Source organism: Panicum virgatum, chromosome 1N (assembly GCF_016808335.1).
Source record: "Panicum virgatum strain AP13 chromosome 1N, P.virgatum_v5, whole genome shotgun sequence".
Lineage (NCBI taxonomy): Eukaryota > Viridiplantae > Streptophyta > Magnoliopsida > Poales > Poaceae > Panicum > Panicum virgatum.
Genome location: NC_053145.1, coordinates 64,804,869 through 64,828,881, shown reverse-complemented (window position 1 = coordinate 64,828,881; position 24,013 = coordinate 64,804,869). Strand labels below are relative to the sequence as shown.

The 24,013-nt window shown below is 48.0% G+C and overlaps 3 protein-coding genes across 4 annotated transcripts; 1 reads left to right on the top strand and 2 right to left on the bottom strand.

Annotated features, from left to right (window-relative positions):
• Window positions 1–4,821: 4,821 nt before the first annotated feature.
• LOC120657496 (E3 ubiquitin-protein ligase RNF115-like) lies at window positions 4,822–7,234 on the bottom strand. 2 transcript variants are annotated; one of them, XM_039935819.1, is made up of 4 exons: window positions 6,542–7,234; window positions 6,276–6,400; window positions 5,650–5,749; window positions 4,822–5,613 (listed from the first exon to the last, which is right to left on the bottom strand). In XM_039935819.1, exons 1-4 carry the CDS (start codon window positions 6,707–6,709, stop codon window positions 5,323–5,325), a joined length of 684 nt encoding a protein of 227 aa, XP_039791753.1. In that variant the 5' UTR covers window positions 6,710–7,234; the 3' UTR covers window positions 4,822–5,322. The 2 variants fall into 2 exon arrangements, with proteins under 2 accessions (XP_039791753.1, XP_039791752.1); XM_039935818.1 differs by having other exon boundaries at window positions 4,822–5,749.
• Window positions 7,235–14,868: 7,634 nt separating this feature from the next.
• On the bottom strand, window positions 14,869–16,708 carry LOC120657494 (alpha-1,6-mannosyl-glycoprotein 2-beta-N-acetylglucosaminyltransferase-like). The gene has a single exon (XM_039935817.1). The coding sequence runs from the start codon at window positions 16,528–16,530 to the stop codon at window positions 15,208–15,210; it is 1,323 nt and encodes a 440-aa protein (XP_039791751.1). The 5' UTR covers window positions 16,531–16,708; the 3' UTR covers window positions 14,869–15,207.
• Window positions 16,529–17,840, top strand: LOC120653773 (sex determination protein tasselseed-2-like). Its single transcript, XM_039931445.1, has 2 exons — window positions 16,529–16,604; window positions 17,422–17,840. Exons 1-2 carry the CDS (start codon window positions 16,529–16,531, stop codon window positions 17,838–17,840), a joined length of 495 nt encoding a protein of 164 aa, XP_039787379.1.
• Window positions 17,841–24,013: the final 6,173 nt, after the last annotated feature.

The window sequence follows — 24,013 nt, the reverse complement described above, 5'->3', positions numbered from 1 at the left end:
GCGTACATGCAAACCTCGCTCGGCCCTCCGGAGCTCGCCGGCGGCGGACGGCGGCGGATGGAGACGCTGGCGAAGCAGCGCGGGCGCGCGGCGGGACGACAAGAGGGCGTCTAAGCGCTCGGTCCAGTCAACGCCCCGCTTGTACTCGGCCTCCCTTGCTTAATCTCGGCCGTTGGATGGAGATCGAACGTCTTACGGGTACCCGGGGTGGACGGTAAATGAAATACCGTCCACCCCCGGTCCGTGGGCGAGCGAGACACGGTCCACCCCTGGCCGTGCCGCCGTGGCGAGGGGACGCCAGCGCTGCCTGCCGGCCAGCTTCTAGGCGGCGAGGGAAGCCATGGAGAGGGCTCGAGAGCCTCCCCACCCGTACCAGAAGCTGCGGCTCCAGGGGCAGCAGGCACATGCTCCTCCCAGCTCGAAAGCATCGCCGCCGCGGCATGGCAGGCGCGCCGTGAGCCCGGCACGGCGGCGCTGCCGTTGCTACTGCCGCGCCGCCGTGGGCATGGACATCGCATGGATTGGAGCCGGTGTGGACGCTGACGCCGGCCAGTGAAGTGGAAGCCATTAGCGCCATGGCCACTGCGATGGCCTTGTGTGCAAGCCGTGTGGCTAGTTTTTTCTCTCCTGAATTACATGTGATTTTTGACACATAGCCGTCTGCGATGGCCTTGTGTGCAAGCCGTCCGAGATTCATATTGCTGCAACTGACTGACAGGCATCTGCAAGATGATTCTGAACAATTCTTGAAAACTGCCTGCTCTACAGATTAAGAGTTTAAGACAACACAAGAACAGAGTTTATGAAGAAGCAAAGTTGTTCCAAGAGGCTTTTTTTCATTTCAACCAGGATCTGTAAATTTGTGTGGGAAATTATCTCTTGTCTGGAATTCTGTATGACTGCAAATCAGAAACATCTATTGCTGTGATGCGATGCATTTGTTATCTTTTTTTCGTCAGTTGCACTCTAGGTAATTTGACTCAAACAAACCTGAAGACTAATGCATGTTATTTGCATATGAGAATTCTTTAGGGAATCCAGCGCCTCTAATCCAAACTAGAACTAGTTGGATTTTGATCACACACATCAAAATTTTTTACTGCTCTCACATAGCCTCGTATCCTCAACTCTGAACATTTGAGAAACTTCTTCTGAACCTGGTCTCTGGAGTCTGAAGCCCAATCCAATGTTCGTGGACCTGCCTGGCACTCGGCGAGTAGTTCATAGGACAAACATTTCATTCGAGTATCCAGCAAATACTAGCACCTCATCCAAGGATACAACATGAGAAACCAACCTGCTGCACAGTTGCGGTAGGGGGTTGTGAATTGCTTTCACTGATCAGGAGGTTCAGAATAACTCAGTTTGGGATTTCAGCAGCTTGGTCCTTGTGCAAGCTGTGGTGGTTTCTTTTTCAGGGATTACATGTTGGGCATCAACGTGACTGGACAGTAAAGCAGAGTTTCAGGTAACATAGTCGATACTGTCCTGGTCTCTGAGATTAAGATTGCAGCAACTGATTGAGAGACATCTGCAAAATGAGTCTCAGCACAAGCACACCAACTGGGCATACCTGCTCTAACAGATTCAGACAACGCTACTGCGGAGTTCATTCAGAAGCAAAGCTGTTTCCGGGAGCTCTTTCTTAAAACCAGAATCTGCAAATGTTTGTGGAAAACTAAACCATGTCTTGATCACTAGAAACATGCCAACTGCGATCCATAGTCTTATTAAGAAGCAGTGAGCACATGCGACTACCTCCCGCCGCCTCCTCGCCGGTTGTGACCGCCAGGAAGACGGTGAGGGTGTCCGACGCTCGCGACTTCATCACCCCCTCTGTCACGCGTACATCTACGGAAGTGTGAAGATGGACGTGAGGACATACGTATCTACCTAATATTTTTGTACAACTTATATGTAAGCGTGCGTGGGGCCAAATCAAATTAGAACTCGTCGGAGTTTGGGGTTTCTCCCTCCCCAAGTTATCTTCTCTGTTCTGATAAAAAAAAAAGTTATCTTCTCTGTTTATCCTCTTCCCGCGCTCACGCCGGCGGCGAGCTCGCCGACGGCCACGGGACACGACACCCTCCCGCGCCGCCAACCACGAGGGCTGCTGCGCCGTCGCCGAGGCCCCCCTCCGCGGATCTCGATGTGCTTGAGGCTGGTTTTCGTTGCGGCGGCATTGGAGGGCTCGGCCACGGGGCTTGTCGGTCTCCGCGGCGGCACGGGCTCCGGATCACCACGCCGGCGGCGTGGGATCGCCGTCAGCGCCCGGCGCCGTCCCGTGCGAGGGGGCGTTGCGGGGCATGCCAGACTACATCCGGAATTTGCATTGATAATTCTGCACATAGGCATAATTCCAGTTCACTAAGTTTGAATCACACAAAGATCATGCGAGTGGTTTAGGCTTTCTGTCCTATCAGGAGCGCTTTCTTAAATTTTCTGTGGATTCTGCAGCCTCTGCAGTTTAAGGGCGAGTGAAGGATAAGAGTTGACTGTGTCAATTTGTCAACGAATTGGATGAAAAATTCAAGGTAGTCTGTTAAAAGAACACACTGCTTGCATACTATAGACAACCACCAGTGCTGTGGCTGGAACTTTATGTCATAAATGGTATGATATTTATTACAATCATCTGCAGGTCTTGAAGTTGGAGCACCAAAATTTACGACAAGAGTCACTAGAATACAAATATTGTCTGTTGGATGCTACAGAAAAGTCCAAAACAATCCAGCAATATGGTATGTTAGTCCTATCTACATTCTTCAGTTTTCTTATTTGTTTCCACCTACTAGAAATGATTGTAACATAATATATTGTTTCAAACAGTGCATAAATATGAAACTCTGGAATGTGAGTTTAGTGAGGAGTCAAAGGAGCGCGATGGAGACAGCGGCCATGGCCAGCTCGGTCTGGCGGAACCCTCCCCTCCCTCTCGACGGCAGGCTCCCCGCGGCGGCGGCGGTAGGCCTCCTTGCGGCGGCGGCGGCGGCGGACAACTCCCAACACGAGGCAGAGGAGAAGGCGAGGGAGGAAGACGGGGCGGCAGTCGCGCACGCCGCGCGAGCCGAGGCGATGTGGGGCCAGCGCGGGCGTCGCGGACGTCCGCTACTCCGCTCTATTTGGATTTTGGAGGATCCGCGGCCGTAGCGGACGGGATGGAGGACACCGCTGCATCTGTTTTTACGGCAAAGTGGTACTGGAAGTGGGATAGCGGACCCAGTGCGGAGAGCCTGATAGGCAACCCAGACGTTTCTGAAATCTGAACACGGGGTACTAGCGTCTGGCTGGTCACTGCCTATCGTAAGGATTTACAAAAAAATATACTACACAGTTTTCTTTAGATGATGAACTAGTGAGTTGATCCGCGCATTTGCGCGGCTAGTATTGATATTTAAAATATATCTTGTATTTTTTATTTAATTATTATTTATAAATAAAAATCTTTCTCATCACATGCTACTTGTTTCGGTAATCAAGAGTGATTCTCTGCTGCTAGTGCAATGGTGCCTCTTTTTGTCTTCGTTGTCAGTGATGTGGCCGCATGGCAAGCGCACAGCCTATCTCCTCGATCTTAGCTATTACCATTTGCTAGTAGTAGTAGTAACATAATTTTTATTTGTCAGCCCTTGCATTAATGTTGCCCACTGCTCGGTTCAACTGACTCAGTTGTTCTTTTGTTAGTTTCTCTACTTCTATGATCTTCTTGGTCATCTGTTTTTACTATATTTAATTCTGTCATCTGTTGTATGGCGTCATGCCTCCATGGCCTAGTTTTTGTTGGGGAACAATCAATCCAAGTTTCTTGTTTTTCGGAAGCCAACAAATCTCCATAGTGCAGAGCAAAAGATTCTATTTAGAATTTCAGCAACCTATGTTTATGTTTAACCCTGATGAGCTTACTATACCAATTATGGTCGGATCGATATTCGTCCCGTTCGGCTCGCTGACAAGCCAGTGCTAGCTGGCACTGTACCTACAGTACCAGTATATTGTGTGTGACTACGGGTAATCGAGTCTCTACAGAAAGTATCTGCTACAGTAATCAACCGCTACAATAGCCATCCGCTACAGTATATACCCTCTCACAAGATCAACCGCTAAGTGATCAGCCCATCCAAAACCCCCAGTTAATTGTTTGTGTAGCTAGTATCCTATAGATATGCATGATATGTAGCTTAATATGCAAAACGATGGATAGATTTATAAAAATATAATTTAATGACACTGGTGGGTAATTTATAAGCATGCATATGGATATTTTAGGCTAGTTTTTTTCGTAACGGCAGTGGTGGTAATTTTAATTTCTCTTATTTTCTCCGATTAATGTGGGAATTTCTAAACTTTAACAGCGAATGTGGAGGCTCCGTTTAGGCCGCGTATTTGCGCGGCTAGTATTGAAAATTCAAAAAATTGCATGTCGTTGTATCCTACTTAAAGATTATACTATTTTTTCCATACATCATCCTATCATCCTGTTCATTATCGTAAATTATGTCTTATTATTGGTTAAAACAATTTAAATATGATCTACCTATAATAACAATTTAATTTGTTGAGCTTTAATAATATTATGCATATAATTATTTTTATGTTCGTTTTATTTTGATTGATTATTGTTATCTTTATTTTTTATTAATAGTATATGTTTGTAACTGATACATAGCTAAATGGTATTTTATATTTAATTTTTCATAATGTCATTAGTGGGTGATTTTTAATTAGGCACATGGGTATTTTAGGCCAATTTTTATCATAATGGTAGTTGTGGGTAATTTTTATTTTTCTATTTTTTCCGATTAATGTGAGAATTTCTAGACCTTGAGAGCGAACGTGAAGACTCCATTTGTTGGCCAAATAATAAGATAATAGATAATACACATATTTGGATAACCAGCGTTGTGAGCAGCTATGCAATACTAAAGAAGAAAGAACTAACCGAGCAAACTAATCAGCACATGGCTCCATGAATGATCCATACTAGTAGTAGGCAGTAGCACAGCTGCACAGGTAAAAGGAAACTGACGCCCCGTGCGATCGCAGCGACTCCATGCGCTCAGTGCTCCGTCTCGCCGGGCACCATCATCTGACCCTGATCTGTCTCGCACGCGCACCACTCTGCTGTGTCCTCCACACGAGCCATCCCGCGCACGCACGGCCACCCGCAGCCTGCCTGCCACTGCCATCCGCCCGTGTCCATGGCCTGGGCGTGCCACGCACGGCGGCGGCGCGGTCACGCGTTCACCTGCCTTGCTCCGTCCGGCCGAAGAAGAAGATGACCGGCTGGCCAGCGGGCGGCCAAGCCATCCCGCGGCAGGCCGGTCAGTTGGGGGCGAGGTGGACCAGGGCGCGGCAGACGGGGCAGCGCGAGGCGGCCTGGACCCAGGGCACGCCGCAGGACCAGTGGAAGCGGTGCGCGCAGGGCAGGTGCACCAGCACGTCCCCCACCTGGAGCTCCTCCAGGCACACCGCGCACTCCGACGCCTCCGAGTCCGACGCCGGCGGCGGCCTGCGCCGCCCCAGCAGGCTCCAGCTGAACCGGCGCCGCCGGGCCGCACCCCCCACGTTCGCCGGCTTCGAGAGCACCTCCCGCTGCAGCACCCACGGCGCCGCTGGCGTCGCGCCAGCCTCGGGTGTCGCCGGCGCCGCCGTAGTGGCCGAGTGCTGGAGATTGCTGCCGCCGCTCGTGCTCGTTGCGTTTGGGTGTGGCTTCGCCGTCGGGGGTCGCACCGTGCCCGTGCTCTGATGCCTGCAGCAAGTTTCAGGTATCAGAGATTCAGAGTTCGTTCTTCAGGTATCATCGATTGATTCCATGCAGAAAAAAGAAAACGAAAACTGAACGATCACGGGGCTATCTTGGATCGAATTCTGTGAACTAGACTTGTTTGCAGAGTACAAAGATGATGGGGGACCAGAGCAAACACTCGAATTTCAGCGCTGAAACAGGAACCTGGAGCTGGAGGGATACTCTGCATCTGAAACGGTAGTTGTCTAGGCATGGAACTAGATTCCCATACAAAAGGTATCCAGGCGCGTTGCTGCAAAAGGAAATACCACTCGAGATTGGATGTTAACAATCTATCTTTCGTATTTCCTGAACCGACTAGCAAATCACCATTGCTGCAAACTGCAAACTCAGGATAAGCTAAGGGGCCTATGGATTCTGAACCTAAGCTAGAAGTGGAAATGCTGTGGTTGCGAAGAACCGTACGGCAAGCTGCATCTACGAAGCACAGACAGGCACAGCAGTAGCATTAGCTGCAACACACACACACCTCTTGACCAAAGATTCTCTTTGCCCTCTGAGCTTCTGGTCCAGCCTCTCCTTCGCCTCCCGGGCGTTAGTGTCCAGCGTCCACGCGCGCGCCATCATCTCCTTGCACACGCTGCTGATCCTCTCCTGAAAACAAGCTCACAGTCACATCAAGCTAATCAGAACAAACAATTACTGTATACCACATGCATGGACAGGATTAAAAAAAATTTAGAAGCGTCAAGAAACCGGAGATAATTAATAGTATAATTGAATGGAATGAGAGACCTTGGAAGCCGCCGCCGAGCCAAGGTGGGCGTGGTCATGGCCGCCGGCGTACAGGCAGAAAGACGGCCGCCGCGTCCCGCACGGCGCCTCCGCCGCACCGGACGACGACCCGCCCTGCCGGAGCCGCCGCCGCCGCGCGCACTCCACGCCGGGGAGCATCCCGGCCATGATGACCCTCCGCCGTCAAAGAGGCGCCACAAACGTGACAGCTGCGATGCGAGCGATGACAACAAGACGCCACCTGCAACCTCACTGCCCACAGCTTCCAGCTTCTACAGTATTTCCCTCTCACACAACTCCAGCTCCAGCCTCCAGCCACCAGCCAGGCAACAGTGTTTTTCTCTCACGCAACTCCAGCTCCAGCCTCCAGCTCCAGCCTGCCGATCGGGGTGGTACTTATGCTAGCTAGCTACCTAGCTTGTGATTGTGTCGGCGTGTCGCATGCACTAGGAGCGATTGGTGTATGTGGAAGCCCTCCATCCGGAGCAGGAAGAGGACGAGGACGAGGACGAAGCCGGCCATCTCCGACGACCAATCATGAGCCTCATCTCCTTTGGACGGGGAGCAGGAGCTTTCTATCTATAGGGAGGAGGAGGAGCTAGGAAGGAGGAGGAGAGCTCATGCTGATGGCGTGCCAAATGCCAATGACCCAACTACCTACCTCTACCTCTACCCAAAGTAGGGATGACTATGTATATATGTGACTGTGATCCCCCTGATTGCCTGTGGAGCCTGACACGGAATTCCTAGCGACACAATTTGGACACTTCTGAACACAAAAATTTGTCGAGCGACAAATAGCTTTTTTTTCTCCCTTGCACAAGGAGGGTTAATTTGGTTGGCTCCCGTACTCTGCACAAAGGTAAACGTGACAAATAGAATACCCCAGCACAAATTTAGCCAGCCTAGCAGTTTAGACGTGATTGGTGACGCACTCCTTTTTGTTGGATATATATGCTTCCAATATTGTGAGCCTAATACAACAGGCAGTGAGTTACTTTTTTTAAAAAAATTTTGGCGTGCAGATTTTACTAAGAAGAGATAGGAGGAACTATCTTAATCTTAATCTTAATCCATAGCAGCCGAATTAGATTGAAGCTAATGAGCATAGTACAACACAGGATAATCGATCACAGTAATACAGTATCAATCCACATCCACATCATCGCTTCAAATCAAAGGGTCCTACAATGATGAATGATCAATGCACTCTGCCACCACAACCAAAACTCCTCCCTCCTACTCACCGCAATGACATCTCGCCAAATAATGTACGCGCGCGCGCCTGAAAATCACGGGGCCTTGAATTGGACGACCAAGACCGAAGCGACCTCGTCTCAGCCTCCCAGTCTCAGGGAGAGAATAAAGAAGAAGAAGAAGAAAAAAAACCATTTCGATCGATCGTCCTGTTCCTGCAGATCCGTCCGCCCGCGACTGCTATGAGAGCTTTCCGTTGGGTGGCCATGGCGGACGGGGCCGCCCACTCACGGCTCGGTTCGGAGCTGCGCGTGCATGCGGGCAGCCATTTTCCAGCATTATTTGTGGCGCCCACGCACCAGCAGATAAAAAGCCTAGCTTTGCTACAGTCTCTGCTGCAGTTGCCGCCTTGTCAGCGGTTGTGGTGAGCTTGATGACAACGCACCGGCCACCAGCAGCAAGCACTTGGTTTTTTTCCCCCCTTGCAAGACCCACAAGGAAACTCTGGACACTCCCAACTCTATCACACTGAATGCAATCCAAGAGCGAGAGAGCGAGGCGGTGCCGCGATCGCGACGCGGGCGCAAGGGGGGAGCACGGCGCCTCACCGTATTGCTCCGTTCAGCCCTCGCCGACGCGACGCGCGATGGTGATCTGACCTGTCGCTGCTCTATCTGAATGAGACTGCATTGGCATTCGATCGTTTCAAATACGAGCAGCAAAGTCTGGGCCCATGCCGAAAGCTAAGGTCATGTTTAGATTCTAAAACATAAAATACAAAATTTTTGTAAATTGCTTACATGATATATTAAATATAGTCAAAAAATAAATCACATTACACAAATGGATTGTAAATCGCGAGACGAATCTAATGAGTCTAATTATGACATGATTAGACACTAAATCGTTACAATGATGCTACAGTAAACATACTCTAATGATAGATTAATTAGGCTCATTAAATTCGTCTCGTAGTTTACAGACGAGATCTGTAATTAGTTTTGTGATTAGTCTACATTTAATACTTCAAATATTAAAGATTCTCTTCCAAAAATATAAAAATGCAAAATGCAAAGTGATCTAAACACACCTTAATTGCATGGGAGGAGGAGGGTCTTCCATTGGCAACGGTTTAATAATGGATCAAACTGTCCTGGGCCTGAATAAAGATACGGTTAATGTTGCGTGTTCCAGATCACCTAAGTGCCTCTGTTTTGGCTGGACGCTTTGAGTGCATGTCTGTTTCTGCACGTGGCGCAAGGGATCGATCGATCGCCACAAGGCCAGATCGAGAGTCGTGTGGGAGAATCTTGAGGGCGATGTGGATTCCACTACCTCGGATGTAAAGGCAAACGCGCGTATGCCGCTATCACTGGGGTAGGATAGAAGCATTTCCACAGCTGGATTCACTTCTAACCAAATTCCACCTACCTTCTAATCACCTTTTTTTTCCCGAGTCAAATTATCTTTTGGTACACCGATTCCATTCCCCTGTGCTCCAAGCCAGGTCCCAACTAGATTTCAAACCCATCTGAGACTGAGATGTTACCATAAAAATTGTTCGTTTCAGCGAGCCAGTGAGGTTGGCCAAAAGACATGCAGGCAGTCAGGATCAGTTCCAGTCTGTCCCGGCATTGTAAGTGATTTATCTAGACGGTAACATGAGGCTGAATAATCTGGGCCATCAGCAGCACTGCTCACCTTGACTTGCGCCGTGTTTAGTTTCAAAAATCAAAATTCCAAAAAAAAAATCCGGCACCTGTATGGAGACTTAAATCTAGATGAAATAAAAAACGCATTGCGACTGCTGCCTGTAAATCGCGAGACGAATCTAATGAACCTAATTAAGCTTTAATTAGATATTAAATTGCTACAGTAATGCTACAGTAAACAACCTCTACTGACACATTAATTAGACTCATTAGATTCGTCTCGCAATTTACAGACGAGTTCTGTAATTATTTTTTTGATTAGTCTATGTTTAGTACTTCAAATGTAAAAAAATGTTCTTTCAAAATTTTTACGGGAGGCAACTAAACACGGCCTTGGATGCAGGAACACTGCCCGTCGAGGGCCGTAGATCATCGCCAGGTGATTGTTCTGCTGCTTGGTTTCTTTGTGCTTAGTGGGGTCCGAGACAAGTTGTTCAAGGACCACAGAATTAAGAGAAATGATTTTTTCTGAAGAAAACAAAGCATGTGAAGAATGGAAGTAAGACCAAAGACTCCTAGTCTCCTAGTACCTGACAAAAAACATGTATGGGATGCAAGGTGCTCATATGTGTTCAGTAGTGTGAATCAGTACGTACTTTGCCTCCATGTTTTCAAATCGTCTTGTCGGACCTAGTCGCCATAGGACCGATTAGACGACTAGTCGCGATTAGTCGTTGATCAGGCCGATTAGTCGAGTCTAGTCGGTCCTAGTCGTCCTATGTGTCACAGGACCGATATGATATATGTACTACATATTACTTAATAAAAAACAAATTGTTAGCCTGCCATTTATCACTAACAAATAAAGTTTTCAAACCATTCTTGTGCTGATGCATACTTGCCAATGTGAGATATGAAGTAGCAAAGCGAGTCACAGCTGGCTTTATAAGATCTCCACCTATCTTATCCCTCATAAGATCAAGAAGCCTACCATGCTTGTAGATAAATATGGACAGTTTTTTTGCCCAATTGATTGATGTGTTGAAATCCTTTATCTCTCCAATGTCCTGCAACATCAAATTCAAGCAATGTGTAGCACAAGGTGTCCAAAACAAATGTGGGATCCTCTCCATTAAAATCCTTTCTGCCGCCTTGAAATTGGATCCATTGTCAGTGACTAGCTGCACTACATATTCTTTCCCAACTTTGTCAATTTGGTTCTCCAACAAATCTGCTAACATATTTGCATCTGCTACCTCACTTGAAGCGTTCACTGAGCCTAGGAAGAAGGTCCCTGCTGGGCAAGAAAATTGATGAGATGGCGATGGCTTTTATCTGTCCACCCATCCGACATGATTGTGCAACCATATTCTTTCCAAGCCTCCTCATGTTTCTTCCTTAGTTTTGCTGTCCTTTCCACAGCCCTTTCAAGCAACGGACCCCTAATGTCATGGTATGTTGGTGAGCGATACCCATGACCATATTGGCCAATGGACTCAAGCGTAATCTCCCAGCTTCTTGAGTTGATGGCATTGAATGGTATACCATTGTCATAAAAGAAATCAGCAACATGGTCATGAACAATTTGTTTTGCCTCCTTATCTTTCTTTGTGCAATGCTCAAGAGTCGATGGGAGCTGCGTTGTCTCAATCTATATACCGAAAACCTAATGGGCCGCCTCTCCAGCCCACCACCGGCCACCGGCTCGTGGTCTGATCGTTTTTCTAGCTGATCGGCGCGACTAATCGCGATTAGGCGATGACTAATCGGACGACTAGAAAACTAGTCGCTCCAACCTAATCGGTGCTCCTTATCGAGGTCCATGGACCGATAAGCCCAACTAATCGCTGGACCATGACATTCATTTCTGCAAATCTGAAAAGGTCTAAGACCAAATTACAAGATAAATTCGTTATAAGAATAATTGTGAATGATATAAGGGAGAGATATGTTTCTTAAATTTAATCTAAAGGTCCATTATCAATTTTTGTTAAATATTTTTCTGAGCCATCAAATATATAGAAAGATATATATCTTCAGAATAAATAGATGGCCCAAATGTCATTTATGTATGAACAATCAACTTTAAAGCCCAATCAATATTCATCAAACTTTTATCTTATTAAGTAAGCTGCTGAGACTGAGAGCCACCCCAAGAAAGATCTGAGCCCAACCAGCCCAAATAGTATGAAGCCCATCTTATTTCAAACTTGAACCAATTTATCTTCATGAAAACCTGGCGTTTTTTTTATTTTTATATTTTTGAAAAATCATTTTTTACAGAAATATATTTTTTGTTTTATAATTTACAGTTTTATACCCCTACCGCCCGGCTTCGGGGCCGCCGACCCCCTGCCGCCCTCCTGCCGGGCGGTAGGGACCTCAATGTAAATAAAAATTATATTTAATCGCATTTTGGACCCTGGGGAGCTTGCCGCAGGTACCCCGCCGCCCACTGGCAGGGCGGTAGGCGGGTAACTGCCGCCCAGCAGGGGGGCGGCAGGCTCCCCCCTCTATATAAAAGGGCTGAGCTCTCCCTCCCCCTCATTTTCTTCCCACGACATCCAGAGAAGGGGAGGGAGAGAGGAGGGGTGAGGGATGGAGTTGCAGCGGCGAAGCCCTGCTGGATTTTGGATCCGAACCGCAGGTAATAAATATTTCTCAACTTTTTTATTCTATTTTTTTGTATGTTTAATTCTATAATTAGTGTATGCAACCGTAATGATATTTTAGCGATTTAGGTACTGTTTTTATTAAATTTATGTAGAATTATGATTAGTTTTTAGAAAAATCATTTAGGTTTATTGATTAGTTGTTTAATGCGAGAATTTTTTTTAAATGTTCAGAAATTGTAGAAAATGCTAGAAAAGTATATGAAAAATTCAGATAAATTGTAGAAAATGCAGAAAAATTGTATAAAATGTTAAAAAATTTATTTATAAAAATTTATTGTATAAAAAATGTAGGAAATGCTAGAAAAGTTTATAAAAAATTCAAATAAATTATAGAAAATGCAGAAAACTTATATTTTTTTGTTAGGTATGGCCGAAGATACGCCAGCTCTACTTGACCGAGTCATAGACTCGTCGCACCAGTCCTTCCTTGCAGTGGTTCTATGATGGATGGGAATGAGCAAGAGTCGGCCTGGACCCGAGTTTCACAAAGAGCTCATTCCATGCTTGAAGACTTTGGTAGCCGGACATCGTACGAGGACTCCTACGGTTCGTCTCAAGCCTCAACCTCGTTTCCTTGTGGTCCCACACAGCAGCAGCCTTCCCCAGCACCTTATTGGTCTCAGCAGCATTATCCAGGTACGTGAGGATACTTACTGACTTCCTACTTTGATAACAACAATTAATTCTCAGTCCATACAGGTGATGGACACCCACCTTATCAACCTCACTGAGGGAACCAGTTTAGTACCATGACACCAGCTGCAGGAATGTCATTTCAACCAACACAGGCACCACCACGACATTTCGGTAAACATATAGTCCATATCTTAATTTCAATTAATTTTGGTATGAAGTCTAATTACTTTTACATTTACATATAGGATCACAACACTTATATGATGCGGGACCTTCTTCGTATTACCCTATGGCGACAGCAGAAGGAACACAAGGTAAATACCTAATCCGTAGCCCAAATTTATCATGTTCTTCTTATTTCTATGAATATTTTAAATAATTTGAACGGTTTACAGGATCGCACCACCAGCTTCCTGATATGGGTCCTTCTTCGTATCCACCACCAACATGTACGTATGAGGAATATATACCCAAATAGATGACTTATAAGACGATGATTAAGATATCTTAATTGCTACTACATAGGGGCCACACAGGATACCTTTGAGGCGAACTTCGAAGACTGGAGTCGGTTATTTTCTACACCTAACCAGCAGGCCGATCATACCTTCCAGACACCTGTGACCACCGGACGTCCAGGTAGAGACGTAGGGCCTCCAGACCGACACACCTACCCTACAGACCACGTCCACGCACAGCGTAAAAGAGGTCGACATGGCCGGGGTGGTTAGGAGGTGCTTCTAGTTATTTCTGTATTTTTGTTATGGACATGTCGCCATGTTATACTTATTTCGTTCTTATGCATCACCTATTTCGTTCTCAGTTGCGTATGTGTATGAATTGCTAAGTTATACTTTTCATATTTATCTACTTTACTAACAGTTTTTATTTCTATCCAAAATATCTAAAACCACATCTAATGCCGCACTGCATGTTCATTTGCGGTGAGGAGGGGCCTGCCGCCCCCCTGCCGGGCGGCAGTACCCGCCTACCGCCCCGCCAGTGGGCGGCGGGTACCTGCCGCCCGACGGGGGGGCGGCAGGCTCCCCCAGGGGCTAAAATGCGATTAAATGTAAATCTTATTTACATTGAGGTCCCTACCACCCGGCAGGAGGGCGGCAGAGGGCCAGCCGCCCCGCAGCTGGGCGGTAGGGTACAAAACTGTAAATTATAAAACAGAAAATATATTTCTGTAAAAAACAATTTTCAAAAATATAAAAATAAAAAAAACGCTGAAAACCTGTATCCACCCAATTGAATATACAAGGGCACTCATGAAAGCCTAGGGGATACGGGTTTTATGGCCCATCCCAACATTTGTTCCTGTAACTGCAACATGAAAAAGGGTAGAAGGTTAGAAATATATAATAGATTCTCTGTAGCCGCAGATAAGACCATTATGAACTTTGCCATGGACTCAAAATCATTACTTTGATAACTTATTTAATTAACTATTTGTACTTTCAAACTATTATCAAAGTAGTTTTCGAGACAAACATATTACTGTCACTGTATGGTGGGTCTCAACATTGATGAAGATATGTCGGTGAAGCTGCAACTACCCTGCACAAATCCTAAAACAACGCTAACTTTTGACCGGAAGGAGTCAATCTGATTATTTCCTGAACAAATGAACTGTTTTGGACAACAATTTATAATAGTTTCATTGTGGCTTCACGTTTTATGAACTTCTGACGACATGTTCCATGAACTCTATCTATGAACCTATAGTAAATAACAAAAGAAGATAATAATGCCCAACAACAACATAGCCTTTATAATAATGCCCAAGTAATAAATTTTTAACCGGGCAAGTGAATACTCCTAACTATATATGGATCAGTGGATTCTAACAGTTAACAAGCATTATCAGGTACAGTGTAACAAACTGCAACAAAAAAAAACATCCTACAAAAATCACAACTTAACAAGTACTAGTTAAATCATTAGCTGAAAATGCTTAGGTATCCAAGATAAGAGTAGAGAATTTGTATGACATACAAGAATCAGAACAGAGGAACCACACACGAACTGTAACAAGCTGAAGAATACATAAAAGAGCATATGACCAAATAAAATCATATGGAAATGGAATTCAGGGAGTGGTAACAGAAGTACAAATTCAGGGAGATTAATATGACTTGAAATGACAAGTAATTGATCAGCCTTCTCTAATTATAATTGAACATTAAGGATGTATACAGAATCACAGATTAATACATCAAGGTAAACATGATGTGCCAGTTTCTTAGCAACAAGTGCTGCAAACAAGCTTAAAAAAAATAAGCCATATCCATATCATTGAGTAAATCATACAGTTTAGAAAAGGTTAACCCAATTCTAGCAGCAATATCTATCAACCAAAAAAACTAACTACTCTACAAAATTGTGATAAAGGACCAAAGCTACCTATAGCACAAACCATGTATGAATCAAAGGGCGCATGCCAAACAATACTACAACAGTGGCATCGGTTATGCCCCAAATCGTGTGCCTATACCCCCCATCATGCAGGTGATGGGTCTTTAATATGGTACATGTATGCAAAACTCAAGCATAGCTCACGGTCACGCCGATCACCCCAACCACCCCATCCTTTGAAACCAGCCTGATACCCCTCTTGCCTCTGGATGATGCGCACTGGCCAATCAGCTTTGATGTTAGGGACCTTGTCAATCTCCTCTAATTCCACAGCTCCCGAACCATTATCCACACAGACATTGCTTGAACCTTGGCCTTGGTGCAGGCCGCATTTGCCGAAATGTGCGGCACTTCTCCTTGGTCCCCTGAGACTGTAAACAGGAGCTCCAAATGACGGGTACACAGTCGCCCACATGGTTATATCCCAATTGTACTCATCAAATGCGCAAAACTGCTTAGCCTTGGCATGAATCTTCCTCCACACTGTTCTATTGAAGGCGTAGCCAATGTTACCCATCTTCTCAGCAACCAAGCTCTCCCAACCTTCGCCTTTCGCCTTGACATCTGATGGCGCCAAATTGATAGCATAGCATCCAGGACACTTCTTTGGTTTCAAATCGACAAGCAGCTGCGCATTACGGTACGCGTTAGGGAAGATGTAGTGGTCCTCCTCTATGAAGAGAATGTGGCCATCGAAGTCCACGGTCTCCTCCAGCCCATCCCACACGGTGTTCATCATCCACCACCAGTGGTGCTTGAGAGAGACGATTCTCGGTGACCGGTGGTTGCCATACTGGTCCGGGTCGCCCTTGCACCGCTTCTCCTTGGCGTTGTCGTTGCTCTGGCAGTCCCCGGGGCTGACGCCGGGGAAGGTATCCGGGAAGAGGTGCGGCGAGTAGGGCGCGAAGATCTGCTTCACCTGGCAGAAGTCGATGCCCTGCACGATCTTGTCCATCTCCGGGAAGTAGCCGTCGTGACTGACGATGAGCAGCGCCTCCCCGATGCCCTCGACGCGGGAGAGGCTGTCGACGACGAGGCGGAGATAGCGGGGGCGGTTGTGCACGTAGAGCACGATCTTGAGGTGGCCGTCGGGGAGGGCCGGAAACCTGCCGGCGTTGCGGGGCGGCAGCGCGTTGCGCGCGGAGAGCGAGAGGGAGAGCGGGCTCTGGCGCGGCAGCCGCGGGGTGAAGGCCGGGTCAAGCAGGATCTTGCGCGGCGCGGCGCTGTGGTTGGCCTTGGCCGGGGAGGAGCCGGCCCGGCGCGCGGACGCGGTGAAGCCGCCGCGGCTGCTGGAGCGGAGGAGCTCGGTGACGACGAAGGCGGCGAGGACGACGAGGAGGAGGAGCGGCGCGGTGCGGGAGCGGAGGCGGGTGCGGTGGTGGTGGGACGAGGAGGCGGCGGCGGGCATGGCGGCGCCTCCGAGGAAATCCCAACCGGCGGCCGCGGGGGGATCAGCCGGATCTCGCGCCGGCCGGTGGAGGAGTTTGTTGGGTGCTGGGTACTGGAGCCTAGTCCTAGCTAGCCAGAGGTGCCCGCGTCCGCGTCGCGAGGAGTGTGGTGTGGTGTCTGCTTTGCTTGATTGCAGTGGAGCACTTTGCTCGTTCTTCTGTTCTGTTTTAACGGATTTCCATATTCCCTCTCTTTTATGGCTTATTTGGATTGGTACATTATGCTTTCCATACTGCAAAATTAGCACTCCACAGTTCAGAATTTGAGTCTTTTTCTAGAAAAAAAACAAACGTTTGAACTTACAATTACACTGTGCAATAATTAAATGGTGAATTTGTGTAGTAGTACCAGCTGCTTCCCTTCCCAAATGGAGCAGATGATGATTTCGGCGGACTTCGTTGCTCGTGCTAGGCGAGTCGAGTTGTATTTTTGTAGTTGTTCTAAATTAGCAATTCCTATACGAAACTAATCTTCGATATATTAAGCTACTCGCACTCGAAACATTTTTCTGCATACCGTAAACATTTTTTGGTAATCAAAACATAGAAGATTGATTTTTTTTATAATGCTTGAAGAGGCGTTAGGAGGCATTTCATGTATATATGATTTGTGGGCTCATATGAGGAAAGGCGTTGGAAGGTATCAATGAGGAGTCATTAGATGTGTCTATGGTCGGTGGGCCCATGTATGTTGTAATGCCTCCAAATACCTTCGGAATTAAGATGATTAGAAATTAGTGGTAATTTCTTTTCTGTAGTTATTTTTTATAATCAAGGGTAAAAGGGTAAATTCAAAACTATAGTGAGATGAATATTTCTTTTAAAGAGAAAAGATGTTCATTCTTTATTAGGGTTTGAGTTCCTTCATCAGTCCCGCCTCGCCTCCAGGGACACCCTCGGCGGCCTGGGGCGCCACGCCTACACCGCCTCCAAGAACGCCATCGTCGGCCTCACCAAGAACGCCGCCTGCGAGCTCGGCGCGCACGGCATCCGCGTCAACTACGTCTCCCCCTTCGGCGTCGCCACGCCCATGCTCATCAACGCCTGGCGCCGGGGCCACAATGCCGGTGATGCCGACCTCGACATCACCGTTCCCAGCAATGAGGAGGTGGTCAGGGGACTCGCCACTCTCAAGGGCAACACGCTTAGACCCAGGGACATCGCCGAAGCGGTGCTCTTCCTAGCCAGTGACGAGTCCAGATACATCTCCGGCCACAACCTCGTTGTGGACGGCGGCGGCACCACCTCAAGAAATCTCATCGGGTTGTGAACGCGTTTTTCATCCCATTGTAGTGCTAATTTGTTATTAGAGAGAGATTGTTAAATTAGGAGCCGGTGCATCTGTACTCGAAGTGAATTCATTTGGAGCTTGAACATTTGAGCATTGCATTTGAATTTTTGCTAGTCATTGAATTCATCTGTCCAAATTCCAATTGAAATGATGATTTTGCAGTAAGAGATTCTTCAGTTCAATACAATACTAAATCTGAACACGGGGAAGCTGAGAAGCCTTTGTTGCAAAAAAAAATTATATACACCAATTTATTTGAAATTGAAGATGCACTTTAAAGAGGTTGAAGTGATAACAATGCAATCTTTGAATTCTATCCTGATTGTTTTCTGAAGTATAGCATCAGTTGCATTATCTATAGAAGTTGTGGCCTAATCGAGAACTAAGATGCGGTATCTTCTCAAAAGTGCACGTCCCAAACAGAAGAGCTGCCTTTGACCCATGCTCCAGTTCGACCCATCTTCAACATCTATACATCAAGATGTCTGTTAGTACATCATCAAAGATAATTGCAGTACTATGTTCCCAAGGGAAAAAAAGACACCATCCCTAAAAACTTTCCCAAACACATGAAGAAGAACATAAGCTTTATGTCTGCTAATTGCTATCATGGAAAATGAAGGGAAGTAGCTTGGTCCTGCAATTCAGTAATTTACAGTTGTTTTTATGGCGTCACCAAATGCTCTTTTAAAAAAACAAACCATGTCACTGCCAGAACTAATGCAGGCAACATCAATACATCAGAAGTGCAAAGTCACAATTTCAGATTCCATTCTGATCTGAATTAGCGCCTATAAGTAAAATATGTCTTTCTAGATGAGCAATGCGCATTTGAACTAAATGTTTCATCCAGTGCTGCTCATTAGCCTTTCTGTTGAGTCAAAACAAAGCAAAGCAGAATATTTGGTTTTATTGGACTTTACCCAAATTATAACAGGTGGAAATAACTGACCTTTGCTGCATCTTCACAAGCTTCTTTAAGCACTGCAAGTTGAGCTCCCCAGCCAATAAGTGTTATATCGCTGCCTTTCCTAATCACCTTAAGTATATAACTTGCATAAGTACTTTGACTTAATGATGCCCAATAGTCCAGTGTAATAATGAGATAGAAATATACTCACTTCTGCCCGAGATAAGGGCAGCATATAATCCTCCTCAGGTACTTCATCAACAGCCAAACGATACAGCCACTAGAGGAAGACATGAGAGGTAGTTTTAGTCTCTGCAAAGCACAGCAGATATTCAGATGCAGCTGTTATAGAACTTGAGCATTTAAAGTTTCTCCACCTTTGGCTCAAAAAATACAACTGGATTTGGATCTCTAATGCTAGCCAACAGTAATACCTTAGCCTCGCGTGGACAACTTGAAAACTTCATGTTCTTAGTAGGATGGAACATGGTAAAATGTATTCTTTGGAGGCCCATTTTTTTATTTGAGAAACAGGTAGCTTCTCAGCCTGATTTCGCTACTGAATTTTCTGATACTACAGAGAAATTGGCATAAGCGTCAGCAAATGCTCCAAGCAAAAGGTTCTCCTGTTCACATAGCGGCGTATTGAACACTCTGTTTCTGCCAAAGCGATCGGCGAGCCCCGTTGTGCAGCAAAACACGCCACCGAAACCCACATCCTCTCCGAAGACATAAGCATTGTCAGAAATGAAAATCATCTTCAGTTGGCTGAACTGTGTGCATAGCACCCTTGGGTATGGTGAATTGCAACTTTGGAAGGGAGGGGATTTCACTCGAAAAGTGAATCGGAATATTCGATGTTCAGGTGTGTTAATCGAGATGATATCTAACTGAAACTGGACGAACAGAGGAGTGGATCGAGACGCCGCCGCCAGCAGTCTCACTCACCGTGGGGGCAATGTGGAGCGCCTGGTTGACGGATGTGAACAGGTTCACCGCCTTCCCTCCTCCTCCGGCTCCCCCTCCTTCGGCTCCGCCGCCGCCGCCCCCGCACTCCCGCCGGAAGGGCGGCGGCGGCGGCCTGCAAGGCAGAGGGCTAGGGCGCGGCGGCGGCCTGCAAGGCAGAGGGCTAGGGCGCGGCGGCGTGCGAGGCAGAGGGCGAGGGCGCGGCGGCGGCGGCTGCTGGGTCAAGTTGCGCAATGACCATACTACCCTTTGATGAATAAAATCAACCAAAAAAACTATTTTGCGTAGGCGTTGGGAATCATCGGGAGGCGTTATAAAGGGTTTCCAAACATTGTAAGTGTGCAAAACGTCATGTCCAAGTAATAAATAATCAATCGATCGCTGCATTGTTCCGTCCATTGCGTTAGTGTTACCCCGGACGGTACCTGAACACTCACTTGCCACTGCACAGTGCCAGAAAAAAAAATTCGATTTAAACCAAAACCGCACCAAACTAATTTTATTAAATATATTAACATAAATCACTCCAAACCAATCCATACCATGTAAAAGCCAAACCAAACCACACTATTTGAGCCTCCTATAAGATTAGATTGAAATAAATATTTTATGCAAAACAATATAATTATATAGTATACAAATGTAAACTCGTTGAGAACTGGATCCTGAAAATAAAATATTGCGTTCACACCATAAAATTTTGTCAAAATTGACTGAAAACTGTTAAATATGACTTTGTATGACTGACAGATACTCTATGCAAAGCAGTGTGGCTACACATATATATGGGTCCCATGTCAAGAGCCGGACCCTGAAAATAAAATCTCACGTTCACACTATAAAACTTTATTAAAATTGATTGAGATTTGTTAGAGATTACTGAGTATTACTGGCCGCTACTCTATGCAAAGCAGTGTGACTAGACAAACACGTGGGTCCCACGCCAAGAGCTGGATCCCAGAAATAAAATTTCGCGTTCACACTATAAAATTTTATCAAAATTGACTGATATTTTTAAAGATGACTTAGTATGACTGGTAGCTACTTTGTGCAAAACGGTATGGCTAGACATTGTTGGAATATAAGTGAATTGCCCACCTCTCCCTATTAGCTTAAGCCTTTGGGTTGAACTGGTCGGTGCATGCAACTCAATATGGTATCAGAGCCCGAGGTCTCGAATTCGAATCCTGGTTAGCGCAATTAAATTAAATAATTGCTGCTCGCTCCTATTCCACGTCTGAGGCCTGAGGGAGCCTCCACGTGAGGTGGAGTGTTGGAATATAAGTGAATTGCCCACCTCTCCCCCATTAGCTTAAGCTTTTGGGTTGAACTGGTCGGTGCATGCAACTCAATAGACATATATGTGGGCCCCACACCAAGAGCTGGACCCCAGAAATAAAACCTCGCGTTCACACTATAGATTTTTATCGAAATTGACTAAAACTTTTTTGAAACGACTCAGTATGACTGGTAGCTACTCTGTGCAAAACAGTGTAGCTAGACCTACACGTGGACCCTACATTAAGAGAGCAGTCACTCGATGGTATTAATGACTCAAATCGAAGCAAACCATTTCTCTTGTGAAATCAAACAAAACCGGATTGATTGCTAGAGAAACCATTTTCCACCAAATTGAAGTAGACCCAATACAAAATCCAAAGCACTACAACCGGTTTCAACCCAAACTATTATCAGGTTGAGACGCGTCACGCGTTGCACCTCCATTGATCGGACGCCAACTGCTTGCTCGGCTCCACCTTTGGCAAAGCACAAGCAGCGCTGCCCGGCACTCAGCTCGTTAGCTTTGCATCGCTCGCTCCTCATCCGCACCGGATCCTACAACCGCCGCAGCCGCTGGCTCTCCCCTCGTCCGGCCCAGGGTTTTTTTTCCCGACTGGTCCGGTCAAACCGCCGCCCTCCGGTAGCGGTTTACCGGACCGGTTTGACCGAAAACCAGTGGAAACCGGTTGAATTCAAATCCAAATTCAAAATCGTATGTGTAACCGGTTCCGTCCAGGCAATGTGCATCGCTCCGCGCCGCCGGCCGCCAGCCACTGTTGGCACCTCCGTTCGCCTCCTCTCTCTCTCGGCCGCCGCGAGTACCGTGGGTATCGTTGGAAAAAAGCGAGGTGGAGCTGGGCTGAGCCACGAAAACGTGGCTCCACCTCCAATGAAGCGCTCTAGTGAGTGGGAAACGCGGGGCTCCAGAAGCGTTCCAGAGCCGGAGCCGCGGGTGAAGCACCGTTTAACAGGGCTCCGGACGAAGCCGGTTTTGGAGCCGTCCGTGGAGCCTTGCCAAACGGGGCCAAAATCCCGAGCCGAGCCGAGCGAGCTAAGAGAGCCTCACGCACGGACCATGGAGCGAGCTAGTGCGATGGTCGAGCCGTCGAGCGCCTGTTACGAGCGTCGATTAGCCCACGTACCCACGATAGGCAGTTTGGACTGTTCCCATCCAATTTTTTGCCCCAGTGCCACCCACCACCCACCCGGCTGACATCCCCGGCGCAACGACACCGGCTGTGCCCCCGTGGACGCCAAGACTATTGACGACTCTGAGAAGAGGCAAGCTTGGCCTCCGACGTTCCCCGTCACCAACCTTCCGCCCTCTCTCACAGGAGCAGGAGCAGGACTAGGAGGCCTCCGCTCGTAGCTGGCTGCCTGGCTAGCTAGCCTGCTACCCAACGACGCCGCCCCGGCTGCGCGGCGCATCGCCCATCGCCATGGACGCCAGGAAGGCTAGACGCACACGCATCGGACGGAGGGCCCTCCTAGGACAACACTCCACACCACCACAAGCCACGTGGCATGCTCCTGTTTTCTCCAAGGCCGCTCCGGCATATCCCTCGCACCTCGGTGGCGGCCATGGGCGTGGTCGCGTGGGCTTCCCCACCAATCAGGGCCTGTCGGCTGTCCCTATCGCGCGACCCCGGCCATGCGACTGGTGTGCGCAATGCACTGGTGGGATCAGTGGTGAATCCGCTTGAGCCGCAGGACTGCGCTTCAGGACGAACGCCCGCGTGCTCTGTGCTGTGCGCTGCTGGCCTCGTAGACGGGTTCGACAGATGCAGGCGCTCTAGCCCATGCCGACGACCCGCGACGACGACGTGCGCGTGTCAATGGCGACGCTGAGGAAACGCGCGGGCGCGCAGGAGCCAGCATCAGGGCGCCTGGACCTCGAGGTCGAGTTCCATCCGCATCAACCCTTCGCTCTTCTTCCTCGTGATGTGATGAGGAACAAAGGCCACCGCCGGGGTAGAGCACCTGAGCGCGTCGTCCTCATCGAGCCCGCTGCCTTCCAGGGCGGCGCCGGGGGAACGGCGGCCAGGCGCGCGAGGAACGTGGAGCGGTGGAGGCGCCTCGCACTCGGGCTAGCTGCCGACAAACTAGTCAGGGCCATCTTGGCCGTACGAGGCCGATCCAACGACCAGGAGAGGCCTAAGGGGTGGATGGTATTTCATTCACCGTCCACCCCTGGACGGTGAAACACCGTCCATCCCAGAGTCTGGCAATCCTCGCCGCGTGTGGCTCGCGTCAGGCGCCCCGCGACCGAGAGAGCCGGCTCCCATTCTGCATGACCGGCGACCGGAGCTACATGTTCCTGCAGCCGCTCTGTTAGAACTAAGCTTGACATGAGCGTGTGTGTGTGCTGTGTGCGTCGTGTGCGAGTATGTGTTGCGTGTGTTGCCAAGATGGCCGTGGTCTGCAGTTGCGTTGCGGCCATGGCAAGTGTGTGTGTTCAGTCGCATTCCGGTGTGTTGGATCGAGCACGGGCCAGCAGGAGTGCTGATGTGGGCTCGATCGGTGTCAGTTAGCAGAGGGGGCTGCGTTCTGCCGATCCGTTGGTGTGGCCGCGTCGTCCGGGTGAGCGTGGTGTTCATGGGCGATGTGGAGCGAGTCCCGCAGATCATGGCGTGAGTGCCGAGTGTGGAGGATAGCTCTGGGCGCCTCGGCCTATTTGTACCCCCCGTGCTGCTTCCTGTTGGGGCGCCGGATCCATTTCAGTGTGAAGAAGGCCAAGATACAGGAGCATTTTGGCTCCACGGCGTTCTTCGCCGTTGCTACTGTTCATCTTCCTCCTCGGGTTCCCTGTGTGTGCGAGCACTAGAGAGAGCGAGGCAAGGTGCTAGCAGGTGGAACGTGCGTTCCTGGTCGCAGCCAAAAATTGGTATCAAGAGCTAGGTTAGGTCATCGAGGGATCTGTTCCCCTTGCCGGAGATGTGCTGGTGGTGGTCGGCACAAGGCATTCCTCATGGCAGCAGATGGCACAGGCTGGAGC

Bases quoted from the DNA above. Each gene is read 5' to 3' on its own strand.
- LOC120657496 (XM_039935818.1), bottom strand. From the start codon at position 6,709: ATGGCCGGGATGCTCCCCGGCGTGGAGTGCGCGCGGCGGCGGCGGCTC. The intron at 6,401-6,541 runs GTCTCTCATTCC...GCTTGTTTTCAG, and splicing joins GCTCGGCGGCGGCTTCCAAG to GAGAGGATCAGCAGCGTGTG. The intron at 5,750-6,275 runs GTGTGTGTGTGT...AACTTGCTGCAG, and splicing joins AGAGAATCTTTGGTCAAGAG to GCATCAGAGCACGGGCACGG.
- LOC120653773 (XM_039931445.1), top strand. From the start codon at position 16,529: ATGGCGGCGCCTCCGAGGAAATCCCAACCGGCGGCCGCGGGGGGATCA. The intron at 16,605-17,421 runs GTTTGTTGGGTG...ATTCTTTATTAG, and splicing joins TCGCGCCGGCCGGTGGAGGA to GGTTTGAGTTCCTTCATCAG.
- LOC120657494 (XM_039935817.1), bottom strand. From the start codon at position 16,530: ATGCCCGCCGCCGCCTCCTCGTCCCACCACCACCGCACCCGCCTCCGC.